Source organism: Monopterus albus, unplaced genomic scaffold, assembly GCF_001952655.1.
Source record: "Monopterus albus unplaced genomic scaffold, M_albus_1.0 scaffold63.1, whole genome shotgun sequence".
Lineage (NCBI taxonomy): Eukaryota > Metazoa > Chordata > Actinopteri > Synbranchiformes > Synbranchidae > Monopterus > Monopterus albus.
In genome coordinates, this window is record NW_018127943.1 from 1,777,796 (window position 1) to 1,797,355 (window position 19,560).

General features: G+C 39.9%; 1 protein-coding gene across 2 annotated transcripts; it reads left to right on the forward strand.

The window, feature by feature from the left end:
* The first annotated feature begins 42 nt into the window (after positions 1-42).
* On the forward strand, positions 43-12,491 carry rab15 (RAB15, member RAS oncogene family). 2 transcript variants are annotated; one of them, XM_020604078.1, is made up of 7 exons: positions 43-107; positions 7,513-7,573; positions 7,833-7,893; positions 9,050-9,127; positions 9,722-9,811; positions 10,453-10,518; positions 10,675-12,491. In XM_020604078.1, the coding sequence occupies exons 2-7, from the start codon at positions 7,527-7,529 to the stop codon at positions 10,834-10,836; spliced, it is 504 nt and encodes a 167-aa protein (XP_020459734.1). In that variant the 5' UTR covers positions 43-107; positions 7,513-7,526; the 3' UTR covers positions 10,837-12,491. The 2 variants fall into 2 exon arrangements, with proteins under 2 accessions (XP_020459734.1, XP_020459732.1); XM_020604076.1 differs by lacking the exon at positions 43-107 and adding an exon at positions 964-1,303.
* Positions 12,492-19,560: the final 7,069 nt, after the last annotated feature.

Below are 19,560 nucleotides of genomic sequence, written 5' to 3' on the forward strand. Positions count from 1 at the left end.
GCGCGCACACCAGTTACGGCGTCTCCAATGGAACAAATCATTTTCACTCAGAGAAGTGCGGAAAACGAAACAGACACACGGTCACTTGTAAAAGTGTTCAACCCCAGGTTATTTTAACATATATATTTACGATTGTGTATATGCATTGGATGTATGTCCATGTTTTATTCCATTTCTGTTCTCTTACTCATGTTGTTGAATTGATGTCGAAAGAAGCGTTGCAACTACGCGTATTACTACTTCCGTTGACCCGAGTCAAATCATCCCCACTAAACATAAAGTGCCAGGAATTCTGTGATTTGACCTTCAAAATAACAAAATGGTGTTTGAGGAAAAGTGATCATCATTAATACATCGATTCATAGGCTAAGGTGTATCATTTTGCTATTATAGTTGGTACAAGTTTATTGCTTTACTGGATATGAGTGTTGTACCCTTCACACCCCCATTGTCTTATTACAGGTTTTACAAAAAAATAAAAAATAAAGAATTTTAATTATCACCAAGAGTTGTCAAATTTAGGCAGTTTCTCAGTCTAAGCTCCAAACACACACACAAAAAAAACAACTACAGCAATGTAATTATTATTTGTTGCTCTCATCAAATTATATTATAATTCTCATTTATATTTTGCTTGGTAGTATATGTTCATTTATGACAATGCATCATATGTTTTTATATAAATGTTAATTCTTAATCTAACTAGCATCTATGGCTGTCAAATATTGTTGTGCAGTAAAAAGTAGTACAGCATTTCCCCTTGGAATGTAGAGGATTGGAAGTATAAACTAGCATTAAATAGAAATACTCAAGTAAATTACACTTATCACAAAAGTGTACTTTAATTTGCTACTGTGTGGACTATCTGTATAAACTTCTATTACAAAAAAAAACAACATTTCCAGTAACTGAGGCGTTTATGTTGGAAAGTAGTCTGCAACCGGAAGTCTCATTTTCTGACTCGGTGTTACTTGACGGTGGTCCACCGCACCCACTGGAAGCTGGGGGCAGCCTGGGAAACTGGAGCATCCCTGTTTTGTCACCCACCCACCCAGCATCAGTGAACAAAAAGAAGCCACAGCCTTACGCTGACCATGTGAGCAGACATGGGTTGCAGGTGGGGAGGGACTGGACATTCATCGCTGAGTTAGCTGACTGGGGCTATTTTAATCCAACACTATGGCTAAGCAGTACGATGTGCTTTTCCGACTCCTGCTCCTCGGAGATTCTGGGGTTGGGAAAACATGTTTGTTATGCAGATTCACGGACAACGAGTTTCACCCGTCTCACATCTCCACCATCGGTAAGATTGTGCACTACCAGCAGGAGCTATTTCCTCAGTTTCATTCGGCACTTATGTTAATTGGCGCTCCCCTTCATTTAGATGGTCTTTCGTCGTTTTCTGTTGGTGCCATTTGCATATCTCCCTCTCTCTGTGGCCACAGATTTTTTTTAATTTAAATTACACAAGTTCATCTTGGATTTAAAGATGCCATGTCTTGATTTAATTAGAAGAGTAAATTCACGTGGAACAAAGAGTGTTAACTGTTCAGTCAACGTCATTGCATTGGTTGGGGAAGCCCTGGGAGGAAAGATGCAACGCTTGGCAGCCATGCAGATGAGTTTGCCAACTATCAGCACTTGTGCTAACTACAACCCATGGGTCACACACAATATGACTAAAAACATACTTTTCTATATGGGAATGGGCTGTGTTTTGCATCAGGCACCCATGCATCTGCCAAACTATAATCTGGGGGGTCCATGGGTATCCTGTTGTTGGTTCTAAGAGATTCCTTGTGTGTGTGTGTGTGTGTGTGTTTTTATTATTATTTAATTAATGTGTAGATGGTTCATTGTACCATCATATATGTTTTGACATACTCAGCCACCTCTTTATTTGCAGAACAAACTAAAAGTTTCCATTTCTATAGGGAATGGTCATATCCCTGCTTTTGGTTATGACTCTTAACAAGCCTCTATTCTTAGTTAATATGGGCTTTGCAGCATAGCTAGGATTCAGTGTGGACCGCGACAGGCACATTACTGTGGTTCATTATGAGATGAGGGTAATAAGGATGTACTTTTTTATGCTGTGGTGTAGCCTCTTATCTCTCCTTCTGTTGTAACTGTTTTGTCTTTCCCATGAGTGTATTCGCTTTTTATCTCCTAGAAAACTCCTGCTTCTTGAGGTAGCAACTGACACTGTTCGCAGTAATTGGCCATAATATGAGGAGTACAAGATACAGATCCCAGTGGCCTGAGGGTGAAGTACAAGTTAGGAAATGTTCCTCTTGGTGGTGATGGATAACTGACTTTTTATTGAACAGATTTAGAGAACATCTTGTCTAATGATGAAACTGGTGATGAGGCTGAAATTTGCTGACATTTGCTTAAATTAATTTGTCGTTTTGCCAGGTCTTGCTGTTTATGACACATGCTCAAAGCCTGCACTATGCTATTTAAAACCATGCACCTATACTGCTCTATAGAAACCATTCACCCTATAGAGTCATGCTCATATTGTACATCACAAGCCCTTCTGATGTCTCTTATAAAAAAAAGTTCAGCCTGTCTGTGCATGTTGCAAAAAGTCGACTGTAATGATCTTTTTGTACTTTTGTTACAGCGTACTGAGTACTCACATGCACATCACATCCACAGCTGGATGCTTAGCAATCAGGCTCTTGTGTTGGTGCAGGAGGTAGAGCCCTGATCTGGGCTGAATAGTTGTGGGCAGCAGACAGTGTCTACAGGCCACTGGGAGGGCTTTCACAATCCTGTTCTGAGACTAAAGAAGTCCAACAAAGAGCGAGAGTGAAAGAGAGAGAGAGAGAGCGAGTGACCACCCTCGGTCCTCTCCTGTGGAAGATCAATAAATAATTTCTCAACCTTAATACTGATGGATATAATCCCCCCCCCCTTCCCCCACATGAGTAGCTCCATTTTTCATCACTTCCCGTTACAGTCCACTTACCTCTCACCCACAGAGGACTGTTTTCAACAAAGCTCTTCAAGTTTATTCTATAAAACTTAGGCGAACCCTGAAATTCAGACAAAGAGCACCCAGCAGACAGTGTGACAATGACTAGATATTGATACAGTGTATGGCCACCTGAACATTACACCCATAAGTGACTGCTGATCCCATGTGCATTCATCTGCTCCCACCACCCACCACTCTTCAAGGAAAACGTTCCACAAGATTCTGAAACCTGGCTGCAGGGATTTGCTCCCATTCCACCACATGAGCACGAGTGATTTCAGACACTGATCCTGGATGATAAGGCTTGGCTCAAAGTTGTGGTTAAAAATCATCCCAAAGTTGGTGGATGAGGCTGGGGACGGGGTTCTCTATTGGGTGGTTAGATTCTCCCACACTAAGCTTAGAAAATATTTTTATGGATAAACTTCCCAAACAGCTGCTGCGACATTAGAAACACACAGGTTACTGTCTTTGTTAGCCTTGTAGTTTTGTTCATTAATCCTCAAGATGTTGAAGGACAGCCTGGCTTAGTAGTCACACTATTAAAGAATTTCCCACACAAAAGAGAGTGGAAACCAGAGAGCGAGACCTTCGTTCAAACTTGAGACAAGATTTTTGTCTTTGATTTCATCCATCAAAAACCTTGTTGGCAATAAGTGGAATTTTATTCCCTGGTTACAAATCACTATAAAATAAAAGCTCAAACAACAAAGATCACTTGTGTAAAATCCTTGGAGTAGCAGGAATTCTGATCCCACCTCAACGATTGATATACCCTCACTGATCCTATTTTGTTCCTCATAAAAGCATTCACCTGGGCCACAGAGCACATTTCTGTGGCAAAGAACAGCTGTAGAAATGACTTAGTAATGGTATTCGGTCACACAGCCAAGTTTAATCATCCTCACCTTTACCTCAGTGGTCTCTTCAGTGGACTCCTAGGAAATCCTGCCTGTCAAAAAACCTATAAAGCCTGAGCTCAGGCCTGCTCTGCATTACAGCTCAATAAGTAGCTGTCCTCATGGTGGTGATCCCAGCGGTGTTATGGTCAAGGCCTGGTTATACTCTGAGCCCGCTGCTGCTTGATGAGCTCATTCATCTGAAGGGTCGGGTATGGATCACAGCCACCACAGATGGTTGTCCTGTTGTAAATAGGTTATCAAAGAAATCAATGTTGTTTTCATGGCCTCCTTGACCTTTTCTGGACTTTCTAAGAACATGGAAGGTGTTTTCTTAGTTGTGATAATTGTCATGCTCCCGGTGTGTTAGACTGTTATTTCTAGAGCAGCTCATGTCGAAAATTGCTTAATATGTGGCCGTTAAAGTGCAGGCTGTGAACCTTGACTGTCCTGCAAGAAAAGACTTGGTGTTATGGTCTCTGCCTGGGTGGGAACTCGTGTTGCATGTCTCTCTCCCCGTTTCCCCATTTGTTCTTCGTTTGTACGGATGCCTACATTTCCTATAATGCACCTCAACAGCCAACAGTTCAGTTGGAGATTCAGATGTGTTATGCTAGTAGCAGCTAACATGTTATGGATCATTTCATGACTGTGTACATGAGCATTTCTGCCTGTATTTTTATGCTCAGTTTTAACTGGTCGTAATAACTAAATCCTTTAGAGCCCATGAATGGCCATGGTATCACTCTAAAGATAATGCCCACCATAGCTAAGATGGTGCTCTTAAATAACATTTTATAGCTGATAAATAAACTTGACAGTGAAACCTACAGACAAACATATTACTTATATAATTACTCATATTCATATGTATAAAATTGGCATTTCTGTACTGTCATTTCTTGTTACTTATTGTGGTAACATTAATCAGTATAATAGTTTGGCATATTTGTTGGTCAAATGCAAAATTGATCTTTTCTTCTAAGATTTTAAAATGGTTAGCACAAGTTACTTTCAGTTATAGGTTTGACTAAAATCCTCATCTAAATATTCTAAATATTCATCTAAATGCTGTGTATACTTGGTCCTGGTCTACACTGCTCTGGAATCAGTCACTGGGTTTATTATACATGTCTCAATCCATGTGATGTTTCAATACAAACCTTAATTGTTCAATTGATGACAAGTTCGTCATTGAAAAAAGGTCTGTTCTTTATGCTGCTTTGCCCTAAAGACACCAGCTGTTGACAGAAATCTTAGTCGTGGATGACGGGCCCGTTCCCCAGTGAACCTGTGTCAGTGCCGGAGCATCCATCCATCCATTAGTGAGCCTGTCACCATGACAGTAGAACACACAGGCACGTGTTACAGCCTAATCCGTCTTGCATAGTCGAACACAGTCATCCTGGTAATTAGTCAAGTCAGTTTTAGGTGTTGTACCTATTAGTTTTTACATAGCTTTCCTAGTGCCGATTGTGAAATGCTGCCATGTTAAATTAGCTGCTGTCTCACACACTGTGCACACTGTGTTCATTACCATTGTCACAGTGCTTTCTGGAGGGAAGACTGGAAGTTGTAGACTGGCTTTTTTCCCAAGCTCTTCTTGACGATTTAGGATGTAACATTTTGTAAAGCCTGCAGCTGAATTATTCTTGGCACACACAAAAGGTGTAAGGCTTGGTATGCACCAGCACAATTCAGTTAAATTCAGTTTATTTAATTTCACCAGGAGAGTCCACTCTGTGCCGGTACTGCTTTCCATTGAGTCCTGATTACATGTAAATTAAAATATCAAATTGTAGTAGTTGTGTGTTAGTGTAAACTTGATTCCAGATACTGACACCACAGCACTGAAGGCTGCTGTTGAACCACGCATTTTAGGCTGCAGACCACATGCGTGCACCCTCATTCTATCCTGGTTACATCAAGACATCAGCTGCAGTGATGGGAACATTCAGAACAGAATATCAAACTGTTTTATACAGCCTTGGCCCTTTTCGTATGAGATCCTTCATTGTTTGCGCTGTGAATGATCTTACTTGCACCTTGGGAGAGCGTCTGTCTCATTTTGCTCAGCTATCTAAAACAATACAGAACAATCAAATGGGCGCCCATGCCACTGATTTGTTTAACAGCTGGAAGCAGACAGTGTAGGCTGAAGAACTGTTTCAGTGTTTGAGTGGCTTACTGCTGAATTGCCTGTGTAGTCATCTTGATTTATTTTCAAGTTTTCAGGTTTGGTGCGTCCCCCTTGCTGCACACACCCACTGTACAACCACAGAATCCATTAGCTTGTATCTGCATTTCAAATTGAGGCCATTTTCCTGAGATTCCTCACTCTTGTCAAGCTGCAGGTAAGGCAAGCCAACGATTGTTATGCTGACCTTTCACTTAGTCTTGGTCTGAATGGTCTCTGGTTAAAGGCACGAGCTGCCACGCGATTTAAATGAAGCCTCACGCCGTCGAGCCTGTGAGCTCCTACCTCTGCAGAGTCTCTGCCTGACTCCAGCTTGTTCTTAGCAAACACACAAACTCTGTTATCCATCTTTCAGCTAATGTCAATCTCTTGGAAAACTAACCTCGGAGTAGTGCAGCTATAGAAACCACAAACAGCAGTTCCTTCAGTTATGGGAATTGATCAGACTCAGCAGCTGTTTCTCTGAGCGTGACACATGGGTGTTGAGTGTCATATTAATTGGGTCGAGCTATTTGATTGAATTGATTTCTCAGGGTCTATAGAAGCCTGTGGGTTTTGTTTTTTTTTATTGACTTGAATATATTATTGTGAGACAGTCATGGAGAAGAGTTAAAAAAATCTGATTCATCTTATATCCCATCAAGATGGACATAAATACTGTATGGTTTTGTGTGAAACCAGCAGACATTTCAACAATACAGTACTGCAAGCCAGTTTTTTTCATCATAAAGATGAGCTATCTGGACCTTTCCTACAACACATCCACATATTAGCACCGTAATATCATTAGTATTGTGGAGAAAAGAGCCATGTGGTTAAAGGTGCAGTGAATTTGATGTTCCGTTAACTAAAGTACTGGCAGATGCACAATATTAAATTACTTATTGGGATCAGTTGCAAAAAAAAAAAAGTGATATAGATATTTACATGAACAAATTCTGTTCCTCAACACAAAATATTAACAGTCAACAAAGTTCTCCTCAGGCATATTAATATCTGTTGTGGTCTTCAAAAATGAAAGATGACAGAAATAAGAACAGTCTCTGTGATTTTGTGTCTATGAACAATATTGCACTCAGTTGATAGTAGATCAGACATCACTGAGGCGTGAGAGACGACTCACATAGCCGCTCCCTCCCTCAGCTCTGCTTCTCTTGTCTGCTACCCTGTGGCGTTATGCACGGTTCGGCTAATGTTTTGCCCTTCTCTCACTGGACTCACCGGCTCATTAATCCGCTCTACTAAAATGTAAAAGACCTGCCAGGTTATTTAAGTAACTTATTGGGTGGAAGGAGCAGATGTCTCTGACAACATTCATAACATTTAGTCTGAGCACAGCACTCTCAGATCTGGAGAAATATCAAATAAATCCAGCGCTTCTCTGTGAATGTAATATTGTATTTCCTAACCGTATCTTCTCTGCCTTACAGGAGTCGACTTTAAAATGAAGACACTAGTAATAGATGGTATCAAAGTACGGATACAGATATGGTAAGATATTAGAATGAAACACAAAGTTAGAGGGTCTTGTGCATGAGAAATACTGAGAATACTGAGGTTATATCTGTATTTTTTCTGGAAATGTTGGCATTTTAGCAACCTGGGGTAATTTGAGGTTCTGCAAGAAAAACACTTTTTTATTGATAGTAATTAGACTCAGTATGGTTTACATCCTGACTAGTGTTTTACAGGTACATGTTGTCATATTACAATCTCATAAATGTGTTTGTATGTGTTGTTGTGTGTGCAGGGACACTGCAGGCCAGGAGAGGTACCAGACCATCACTAAGCAGTACTACAGACGAGCACAGGTAGCGGACGTCACGTCTCCTCAGTTTTTCCTGCCACTGCAGTGGGATTTGTCACATATTAACCCACCTGTTATTGTTCCTTTCTCAGGAACAGCAGTGATGGTCCTGGGTTCATTTTACCATTACTAACCATTTCAATCACTTTTTAGTGTAATGGACCTCTCACAGATTATGGTTTTTATGAAGTGATGTTGATAAACTAACATGAGACACCTCTTCTGTTCAGGGTCAAATTGACCTAAACAGTATCTTGCAAGGGGAAGTTGCAAGGGGAAGTTGCATATATGTGAAATGAACCATTTTCATTTTATATGTTGATTACACCTATTAAGCCAAGAATAAGTTTCATACCGATAAAATACTTTTAACTATTGTTTTTAGACTTTTTAACTTTATAATGGGACAATTTCACCCACAACATAACAGGAGAATTAAGGAAGAAGGCATTTTCCTGCAGTGCTGAGTTATGTCTATAAAGGGAGATTTATATCAGCCTCTACCAAAACATTCTAAACTGTTTTAGACATTTCACACAAATTTTGACTAACATTTTGTTTTTAGATTGTTTTAACTTTACAAAACAGGGGGATTAATTAGATATTATAACTACAGAGTAGCATAACAAATGTAAGTCTAAATTATTTCTGAAATCAAATTTGTTACAACTAGAATAGCTCATGCCAAATGCTGAGCACCAGTTTAGGTCCTAAACGTGCTCATGGATAATAAGTTGCTACAGAGGGAAGCTGTAACGCATCAGTATTATAAAAGGATTTGGTCTCACACCAGTAGTGTTGTCAGTGTAGTGTTTCTTCTGTTAAACAGGCCACATGTTTCTTTGCCTCCCTAGAGGATGTTGTGACTAGCTCTCAGTGGCCACACACAACCACTACCAGCACATCACTGTGAATGAATTTTAGTTTCGCTGCCTGGGCTAACCTGGCTGAAACTGAATTGTCACCCGGCCTGTGTCTTACATTATAAAATGCCTTGCTGGGAGATGCTGCCAGTTTTCCGAGTGGTGGTCTGGTTTGTTTACAGTAATGATATCAGTGTTTCCACTTTTATGGTTTTAAGGTTCTGGTAATTGAGAACATTTCTTTAAACATGCACTGGCTCTCATCTGCTTTTTAAATATTCAATCATCTCCCTTCAGGGAATCTTCCTGGTATATGACATCACGAGTGAGCGGTCCTTCCAGCACATCATGAAGTGGGCCAGTGATGTGGACGAGGTGAGTCACAGAGATCTGCGATTTAGGAATTAGATAAATCAGGCAAAGTGGAAAATCAACAGAGCAAAGCTGACAAAGCTACTTACTGTGCATCGGCCCTAGTTTGCCAAATCACAGATGCCTGTCATAGTGTGATGAAAACCAAATGCTTTGACTTGAAAGCTGTGCTGTGTTTATTGTGTTACTTCTTCATTTTCAACTACCTGCCGTCATATTTATGTCAGTGTGTACTCATGAATGTCGGAAGGAGGCCGGTTTTTCCTCCTGCAGTCAATTCTGTCGGCTGTTGAGTTGTCATGACGCAGTCTCGGCTGCTTTGCTTCCCCCTGTCATTTCCCAGATGATTTTATTTTATTAATTTAGTCATTATGGGCCTAATTTCCTCTATGGCTCTATCTAAATATTTACATTATCGATCTTGGCATGCTTCCCATTTACTTTTAATCTAGGTCTCATTTCCTGTTGCTCCTGTGTTTTCTCCCCTCTGCTTTCTCTTGACATTTGAAATCTCGCTCTCTATCTCTTCAATTGCTTTTCATTCCTGTTGCATAACTGTAAATATCCATTCATATTCACATGCAAAACCCCCTACAGTACGCTCCTGATAAGGTCCAAAAGATCCTTGTTGGGAACAAGTCAGATGAGGTGGACAAGAGGCAGGTGGCCACAGAGCAAGGGATCAAGGTGGGTCTGTCACATTCAACACTGTACAGCTACTTAAGGGAAAACAAAAGGAGAAAAATGCATGTTAATGGATTTTAAGCTCTTTTTATTTGGGTTTTGGTAAACTTTGGTTTCAAGCTCTTGACTACTCTGAACAGGTTTGTGTGTGTGTGCATATTTTTATCTACTATGGGACAAAGTGTGACAAGTCAAAACACACTAGTTGCAGTGATGCAGTGTGTTTACGGACAGAAGCTGGGACACAATGAGTTGGACTGTGCTCTGCTTGAACCAGAAACCTGTGTCATATGGGTCATGAGTTTATTTTGGGCCATAGAAGTGGTCCCTGAGTTCACCAAATGCTTATATTTGTCATTTCTGAAACCAGGGTTAGACAAGGCACCAATCGGACCTCAAAAACCTAGTGCAGACAACAACTGACTGATGCGTCACCTCCTGTTATTTCACATTGACTCATGCTTTCTATTGGAAGCTGCACTTGAACACACCACTATTTCTCACTGCCAGCAGGCAATTATTCACTTACATTCTGCACCTGTGCGAAAGCAAATGACTTGTATCTGCTCCTAATTTAATAAACCAAAAGAGGCAGGTTTTATTTCAAGAAAATAAAATGTGTCACTGTTTCCTTGGTCTTGCAGCTGGCCGAGGCTTATGGAATGGACTTCTTTGAGACAAGTGCCTTCACCAACCATAATATAACAGAGGTGAGATGATCTGAGGAGCCACTGCTCAACAGGAACTCATGAACATGTACATACAAGAATAAGATCAAATTATTGCATGCAGTGACAGTTATGTAATGGGAGGAAAATGCTAGATAAATGACAGTGCTTCTTATCCTGTGGCTGTTTCTCTCTAAGACTTTCACACGATTGGCTGAGCAAGTGCTGGCAGCCAATAAAAAGGACCTGGATCTTCTCTGGATGTCCATTAATGATGAGTTTAACCTTGCTGCTCTGGAGGAAGAAGAGGGGCTTTGTGACAGTGTGACGGGCGACCAACGCAAAGGCTGCTGGTGTTAAAGAAACAAGAATTTTTAGTTGAATATATGATGTCACTACATACTTTGCACATCTTTGGAAAAAATGTCTCTCCTTTTGTTGTTAGTTGAAATAAAGAGGCATACCTAGCTACAGACATGTCTCTCAATGTCACGGAGCAACGTAAAAAATGCTAACATGCCATTTGAGAGCAGTTTCAAGGACAAAAGGGGAAACATTTTGCCATAAAGTGTGTGGTGAAGTAACCAAATGAAGATCTAAATGTCAAGGTTTCCCTCAGCAGGACAGAATGAGCACACATTTCTGCTCAGTCTAGTCTGTCTTTGACGTAACCAAACTCGACTCCTATCCACTGCAAATTGGCAGGTGACACGCAGTTGAAAAGAGCCTGAATTGAAGATGTCATCATGCTTTCTTTATAGAATTAATACAGCGGTCTAGATGTAGAGGATAGAGAAAAGGCTTGGAATTGCCCACTACTGACTTAGGAATTCTAATTTTTTTGCAAATCAACAGTATAACTGGTTGCATTTGACCTTGATTCCCCCCTTTGGTATTTTTTATGTGGGTAGTAGCACTCATGCACCTGTAGCCTTTCTACTGTTGACTGCATTAGATGTAGTGTAGGAAATTACCAGAAGAGGGGGCTGCGTGCACACACTGGAGAAGTGGCAGGTTGCTGTAGTACACAGTTGCTTCTCTTCTTGTGTCTGACTTTGGTTGTAATGGCACTTGAAAAGGCTAACTTTAATGAAATGAAAGTATTCTAAATATGCAGCCATTTTGTTATATTAATCTAATGCCTTCACAAAAATGCAACTTTTATCTTCCATCTAAGTGGTCACATTCGCAGTACCTGTTTAAGGCATTACAAGAAACGGAAACATTAAGGGTAAAATGATTTGACTTCTCTGTAAGAAAACTGAAGATATTTTACATCCTATTTTTATTTTATCGGTAAAAATGTTCTATAGTTAAATGCTTTAATAACTATCCCTTGCATTGTAAATACCAGGTTTTTCAAAGAATGTTAGATTGATAGAATTGCAAGGAGACATCGTTGATTTAATGTGTCAGCATTAGGGCTGTATAAAAAGTCCTCAGTGATATTCTAGATGGTCCGAAATATTCCCTGTGTGAATATAATGTCTTAGTCACTCTGTCGTCACCGTTTTGTACACAGTCCAGTGGCGATGCATTCCCCCCCACCCCCCGACACATACATTTAATAAGGGACAAGTGAGAGTTTTGCATGCAATTTGCTTTTCTTTTTTTTTATTGCAACTTCAATGAAGTTAATAATAAACTGACCCTAATACAATTATAGCGTTTGACCAGAGTTGCCCGTTTGAGACTTGCACAGAATGACCATCATAGGATGAACTTTGGCTACAGTTTTTGCAAATGAGTCTTACTAAGTGCTACTGAAAACAACTGTTTATTTGTGCAATCTGAAATGGCAGTGTATTGTACAGAATGACGCTCTGGACTCTGCTCTAGATACCCAATGTTTTTGTGTTGTTTTCAAAAGCTGATTTCTTTCTTTCTTTCTTTTAGACTACTTCAATTGTATTTGTGGACATATATTACATGCATCATGTAAAAAGCAACATGTTATTCTTGGAAAAACAATATCAGATGTTTGAGTAAACACTTGCAGATATATGACTCTGTACCAGGCTGTCTTCTTGGCTATAATGAGACCCAGGCTTCCCGCAGTATAAGACAAAGGTACAGCGCATACTATAGCACTATGCTGGTTTACTGAGTATTGAACATCACCAATATAAACACACAGCATAAAAAACAATGACCTGAATGTGAACATCCCCCACATTTAAACATCCTAAATCTATATATTCCTACAGCATGATAATCACGATTACAGCTGTCAAGTCTACCATGCCACTGTAATAATGCCTGTATTTTGTATTTAGCAGTATAAATGTTATGTGACTGCAGACCAAAAGGGAACTAAATAGTGGAGAAACAAAACAAAGTGGATTGGTTTCTAACTGTAAGTTGCACATACATTTAGTGGACAAAATAATGTTGGATCTGCATGGACTGAAACTTGCAATAGCGTTTTCCAGTTTAAATAGCTAAAATATTAAGGTATTTCATCACAGTGGTGCAAAAAATCCTTACAGGCTTACTTTCAATAAAGAGTTTTTCTCAGGATACATTACATGTCCACATTGTCCTAATGAAAACTAAATATTAAAGCGATAGCTACATGGGAAAACTCCACCTGCCTAATATGACTGTAAGAAGTGGTTAAAATCCCTGGAAGACCTTAAGGTCAAGAATGCATATTAATGTATAGAAATGCAGAAAAACTCACAACACGCTTTTCTTGTCTTACTGCAGCGAGTTTCACATGGCCCAGCCTTGTTGATACCTGCTAAATCACATATTAAGTAATCATCCTGATGTTCAGTGGAAACAATCTTATTTTTACACAAGCTATGTAAACAATACTGTGGACAGACATTTTTTTGAAAACAAAACATGACACAACCTTAATTTGTCCAGTAGAGGGCAGATTCGTCCAGCGATGTGCTGCTCATCCGTTTGTCCGAACCTGACACGATGAGACACTTATTGGTTATTTATGTTGTTGCATAGAAAATATCTTCAACATTGAGTAAACAAAACCACCAGTTAGGACATAAATGAAACTGCTATCTAGTGGCCACTTTTATTATGCAAACAGAAGTTTAAATACCCACTGCCTGTGTTAGTCCTTAACACTTTTACGGCCTGACAGTTTTATCGCAGTATAGTGATCTACACAATAATTTACAGCATGCATAAAAGTTATAGTAACATCAGTTTATCAGTAGTCAGTGATGGGTCAGTGACTGCAGTTAGAATTACAGGACAAAACTCTGCAGACCTTTTATTCGTCACTTCATCTGGGTTCTTGATCTTGTGAACTCACTAAAGTCTTTGGGGTGAAACTGGCATAACGATGAATATGCATGTAGAACTGCTGTCTGCTTGACAGATATGACAGCTCAGTATCTATCACAAGGCCGAGTGACACACTTAGAGAATAACAAGTCAACTTGCACACTGACACTTAGCGCCCACGCACACACATGTACATACATATATATATGTATATATATACAGTATATGTACAGAAGCGTTGCTGTTGTGAGCACAGACCGTCGTCATCATTGTCAACATTTTTTGCAAAGGAATTCCTTACCACATCGTTCCAGGTCATGCAGTTATGTGACATTGAGCCATATGGCATGTGAGTGAGTGACTGCTGGGGCGATGTGATGATATAACTGCATTTCTCTGTGGTCATTTGGGAAGGCAAGCAAATTCTTTGATAAAGACACTTTGAATCGCAGACCATTTTCTCTGAAGCATGAAATATCATTAATCCTGCTTTAGCCAAATAGTGACGTTATTTATGATGAAAACAAAACATGACAAATAATTCCACACTTTGCCATTACAAAAAGGTGTTAGCTGAATATGTAACTTAAGATTTACTGGCCAGAATCCTACCTAAATGACCATAGAGACATCATCAGCATAATGAAGTGCTCACAGCCCCTGTTTCCCATCAGCTGATGACTTCGTGCTAAGGCCACCAGAGGCCCCGTCTGCACTCCCACAACTAATCCTGAAATACCTGCCCGGCAGCTTTAATTAACTGCTCTAGCACCCTGCCAAACCAAACCCAGAACTCCCCCCTCCTTCCATTCTGCTCTACCCAGTATCCTGGCCAGTGCCTCCATTCGAAATGGAGCTGTAGCTTTATGGTCACAGTGAGCCAGAAAATCAGAGGAGAAAATAGATTCTAAGTCACACATTCAGATGTAGCAGTGTAGGTGGAAGGGTTCTTGTACAGCCAGATCTAACATTGAATCATTTTGTCCTTCATCTTCTCAAGACACTCATGGTTGTACTGTGCTTTTTTAAAGCTACCTATGTTCCTGAGAACCACCCCCATCTATCCTCTTTAACAATATCTAAAAAACAAACTGAGTGGGAAGGGGGTAGTCTGCTGCAGAAACACCTCTCTCCAACAGAGAAAACATGCCTGACTTTCTTATTATCGTCCATGCTTTAGTAATTTTGCTGTTCATGTTTGGTGCTATGACTTAGAAAAAAGAGCATACAGTATAATTAGGAGAAACCTGCAACGAGAAAAGTAGATTGATTATATAAATCATGTAGCTGCTGTTTCAAAACCAAATACTGTATCTTACTCAATGAAAATAAAATTTTGCAGAATTCTTTTGTCACAGTTTAACACATAACAGAAACTTTTAGCAAACAGATTAATTAAAGACACACTAAACTATATTTTATATTGACAATGGATCAACTGCCTGTGTAATCTGAAAGGTGACACTCCTCATAACCAACCCAGCAACAAAGAATTACCACATGATGCTGCAGTTAAGCATCTTTCAGCTCACAGCTTTGGTTTTCTGGCACCACAGCTTTATTGATTTGCTTCATTCTCAGAGCTCCCCTCAACCACAGCTACAGCTGCAACCACATGTATGTTTTCATGCTGCATACATCTCAGCAGCCAGCAGCATTTGGCTGAGACCAAAATAGAGCAAAAGAGTGAATGTCAGGTTTATAGTTATTGGACTGATAGAAACACAACTCCAGACTAATGAAAATGATGCTCCGGCTTCTGGATGCATTAATGCTGCAGGTTTGTATGTTTGGCAACTTTATAAGGTTATAATTGTTCAGTGTTGTGTTTATAGCTTGATTCACTGCCCCAATGCACCTAAAAATCTATTAATACTACTTTAAACATTAGTCACATTATATTTTCCTCCTTTGATTTAGCTCTGCATCTTATTTAAAGAAACTATTTGCTGCTTGGTGCTGATAATAAAACAGCAACACATAGTAACACTTAGGGCTCAGGGTAGTTATTTCAGACCAAATGCACTTGTGTTTATGTCTTCCAAACTAAGAACTGGGGAAAAAAAACTGTTAATACAGTTTTAAAGTGCTTAGGGAATATAGAAAAAAGTGAACATCTTGAATTTCATGACAATTTTGCATTTCTATCTGCTAAAGAAGACAGTGTCATATGATACAAAGCTCCAGACCTTGGCATGAGATTGTTTTGTCAAAAGCAACCATGTCTGTATGAGTCAAGTGTGTATTTGTCAGGCTGGACATCTATTTTTAATCACTGCCAAAGGAAGACACAGTGGTTGTCGTAAACATGGTGAAATGTGTTATTGTTGGTGGATCACTACATCAGCAACTTGTCTCCCAAATCAAACTTTAATCCTATCTTTTTCCTTCAGTTGTGTGAGAAACACTGAGCATGTGAAATGCATTCACATGCTCTTGCATCTGAATGCATTATGTATGGGGGGATTTTTGTGTGACAGTACAACACAGTTCCTTTCCACTTGTGGTTTCATCACAGAAGCTGGAGCTGGACCAAGATAGGATGGCGTGAACATACAGTATATATGAATGAGGGTGCTTATACAGAGACATACAACAGAATGGTGGAGCTTCACAGTATCTGAGATGGCACCTTATCCGTTTCCATGTCTATTTTTTCAACCTTGGCCCCAAAATCCTGTCAGAGCATGTGTGTATCCTGGCAAACCACTGGCTTGTCTCGCCACATCCTCCTGCATGAAGGTAAAAATCAAAACATAACAAATCCAGCGTTTCCTCAGGACAACAATTGTTATTTCTGGTGAGGAAATGTTCAGGTTGTGCTTGTGTGCACGTGTGGCGAGGGCGGTTGGTGTGACTGATAGGCAGCAGAGGAGGAGGAGTGTGTCTAGGCCTACATATGTATATAAGTGTGTGTGCACATGCCCCTATGTACGTGCTTGAATAGGGGCCAACTCCAAATCTCTTGTTCTTTGCAGGGTGCTGTGATGTCATCCGCCCACCTCTCCGCTGTGTTTTCACACCAGCGTGAGTCACGCCGCTCCAGCTCTCTTCATGGGGAGGTGTGTGTGTGTACATACAGTAACACATGGGAGGTATTTTCAACTTGAATTCTGTCTATGCCTCTGCATTTTCAAACATATCTCGAAAGAGTTCTCTGCAAGTTCCTGAACTTTACAAAAGGAGGTTGGGATGCAGCTTTTGACAGGGAGCTTAAAAGTTAATCTTCGGAAAATATAAACATGATTTAAAATGTCCATCTATGTATAGAGAGCAAGAAAACAAATAACAAAACTTCTTTTTGCATATGGAGATGATTTTTCTTCACCCACTGCAGGGTGCATCTCTATTTACTTTTATCTCCAACTTCCATTCAATGGATTTACTATGCTTCTGGCATACTGTCGAAGCTACACCCAAAAAATATACACATGGTAAATAATTGATGATATATGCTTCATTTGTCTTGTTTTTGCTATGTTTGTTTTAGCAACTGGCATTTTTGTATAGAATATCTTGGAAACTATTAGATTGTTGCCATAAAATTATGCCCCCATCATTTAGCGTCATCATCAGGTAAAACCATCAACATATCTAACGAAATACCTGCTAAACTAATGACCTCAGTTGTACTAATTTAGCAAGTGTTAGTATACCAACACTGAAAACTGATGCTTCAGTGATTTCTTTTTCATGTGCAGCTGGCTCACTGAATGATGATTGCACTCATGAGCATGCATGGGGCAAGTGTCCAGTTGGCTCAGCGTGTCCCACAGTCTTTGACAAGATGTGAGGGCTGAAAAGAAAACATTTGTCCATCTCCTTGGTTGTTGTTCCCCTCCTATCTAAAAAGTCTGCCACTCACTCAGCTGAGTAAATAACCGCAGCGGTTTTTCATCACAATAACAACGTGCAACAAAACACTAATTGCACACACACTCCAATCAAGACAGTGCTCGCTGCCACTTATGAAGAACAAGCACATCAAATACTATTTTCAGAGCACACTGTGCGTTAAAGGGGACAAAAGCGCCAGTGTATGCGAAAACAATTTGTAGCCTTTCTTCATGCCAGGCTCCATTAGTGTAGGAGCACAGCTTGAGTCAAACTTTGTGAATGGGGCCCATTCTTTTCATTCCTCTGCGACCTAGAGCAACATGACCAGGAATTCCACCGCTCTCCCTTTCTGGGTTATTGCATCCATGTATTCAGAGTGTGGTTTCCCCATGTCGCTACTTGACAGCCTAATATTTTTCAGACAGAACGTAATAGTCGTGCAGTGTCACCATCAGATGCTGTAACAATGTGCTTGATGCTGTGATGTGAGAATGAAGCTGTGATGGTGCAAGGGTCAGAGACTATGCTAGGAAAACACATTAGCCTCTGCACCAATCCTGTCACTAAGATGATGGAATATATGCCACGGTGTGACTGAAATACCTTAAATACAGAATGTTTGTATTTGGCAATGTAACTACAAAAATAAATCTTTCTGTTGTCAGTATTATCAGTATTGTACTGGCTCATTTCCCCACTCTACTGTAAGAACTTTGGAAAGTGAGTTTTGACAGCAAGAAATGACAGCAGCTGGTACAGTGTGTGTACAAACACAGAAAAACACAAACGCTCCACTGCATCAGGAATCAGGAGTATTTTGAGAAACTGCAGGAACAGGCTTTTCTCTGGACTATGACAGCTGTGCCATTGTTTAATCTAACAATAATATTACAGTAATTTAGGGTGTTTGGAAAGATCCTAGTACCGACTATAGCTAACTGAAGACACAGGACACAGCGCAGGCAGTGTAAACCTCATAATTCCATCACTAGATGAATTCAGTGTTCACAAGCTGTGACTATTTTCTGCTATCCAAGCAACTGATACTTCACAAGTTTATTGGCATAACAAACAGGAAAGTTTTATAATCACTGATGGTTAGTGAGGTGTTCTTTCTGTGCTTTAATCCATATTGAATTGCATTCTGTGGCTAACTCAATTAGACTACTTGAGCTAATCCTGGGGGAACAGTTTTTCACCATAGAACAATATAAACCACCCACACGCATATCCGCCCCGTGACAGAATGGGGTGGGTGGTGTTCAGACCCATACAGGAATAGAGTGGTTTTAATGACAGTAATCTTTTTTCCTTTGTCTTTATTAGATTGTTATGCAACCCTGGATGACATTTTAAAATAATGGATACATAGACTGAAAGTGGAAAAATGGAAGGCAGAAGTAAATGCGGAGAGAATAAGTGAAAGAAGATGAAAACATGAAATACTGTCACTGGAACAAAAAATATTCAATACAGAAGAGAAAAGAGAGATTGACTTTGAAGACAGAGAGTACAGTGAACAGGGTTGCAACTATTCACTGGTGATTATGTAGGAGAGCATGAGATGAATTCCTGTGACTCCCATACTGTTAACACGATGATGTTGGTACTTGCTGGGCTGCTATAGTTAGGGCAATATCCATCCATCCATCCATCCATTATCTATACTGCTTATTCCTGAATATGATCACAGGGGGGCTGGAGCCAATCCCAGCTGACATTGGTGGTCGAGAGGCGGTGCTTAGATGGTCATTTTTATTTCATTGCACTATACCTGCAATGGCAATAATGTTATGCAGTCAGTGAAGAAAAAAGAAGCTAAAAAGATGCTTTAGAAGCTTTTGGAACTTTCCTCCCTTACTTGATGTTAAATGTGCTGTGTGTGTATGACAGCCTAAAAATAGCCTATATCAGAACATAAAGTTATATGAACAGTGGGTGAAAATTTATAAAGATTAGTAACACTCTTAGCTGGCTATAAAAAGAGTTTTG

Bases quoted from the DNA above. Each gene is read 5' to 3' on its own strand.
- rab15 (XM_020604076.1), top strand. From the start codon at position 1,180: ATGGCTAAGCAGTACGATGTGCTTTTCCGACTCCTGCTCCTCGGAGAT. The intron at 9,128-9,721 runs GTGAGTCACAGA...AACCCCCTACAG, and splicing joins GGGCCAGTGATGTGGACGAG to TACGCTCCTGATAAGGTCCA. The intron at 10,519-10,674 runs GTGAGATGATCT...TTTCTCTCTAAG, and splicing joins CCAACCATAATATAACAGAG to ACTTTCACACGATTGGCTGA.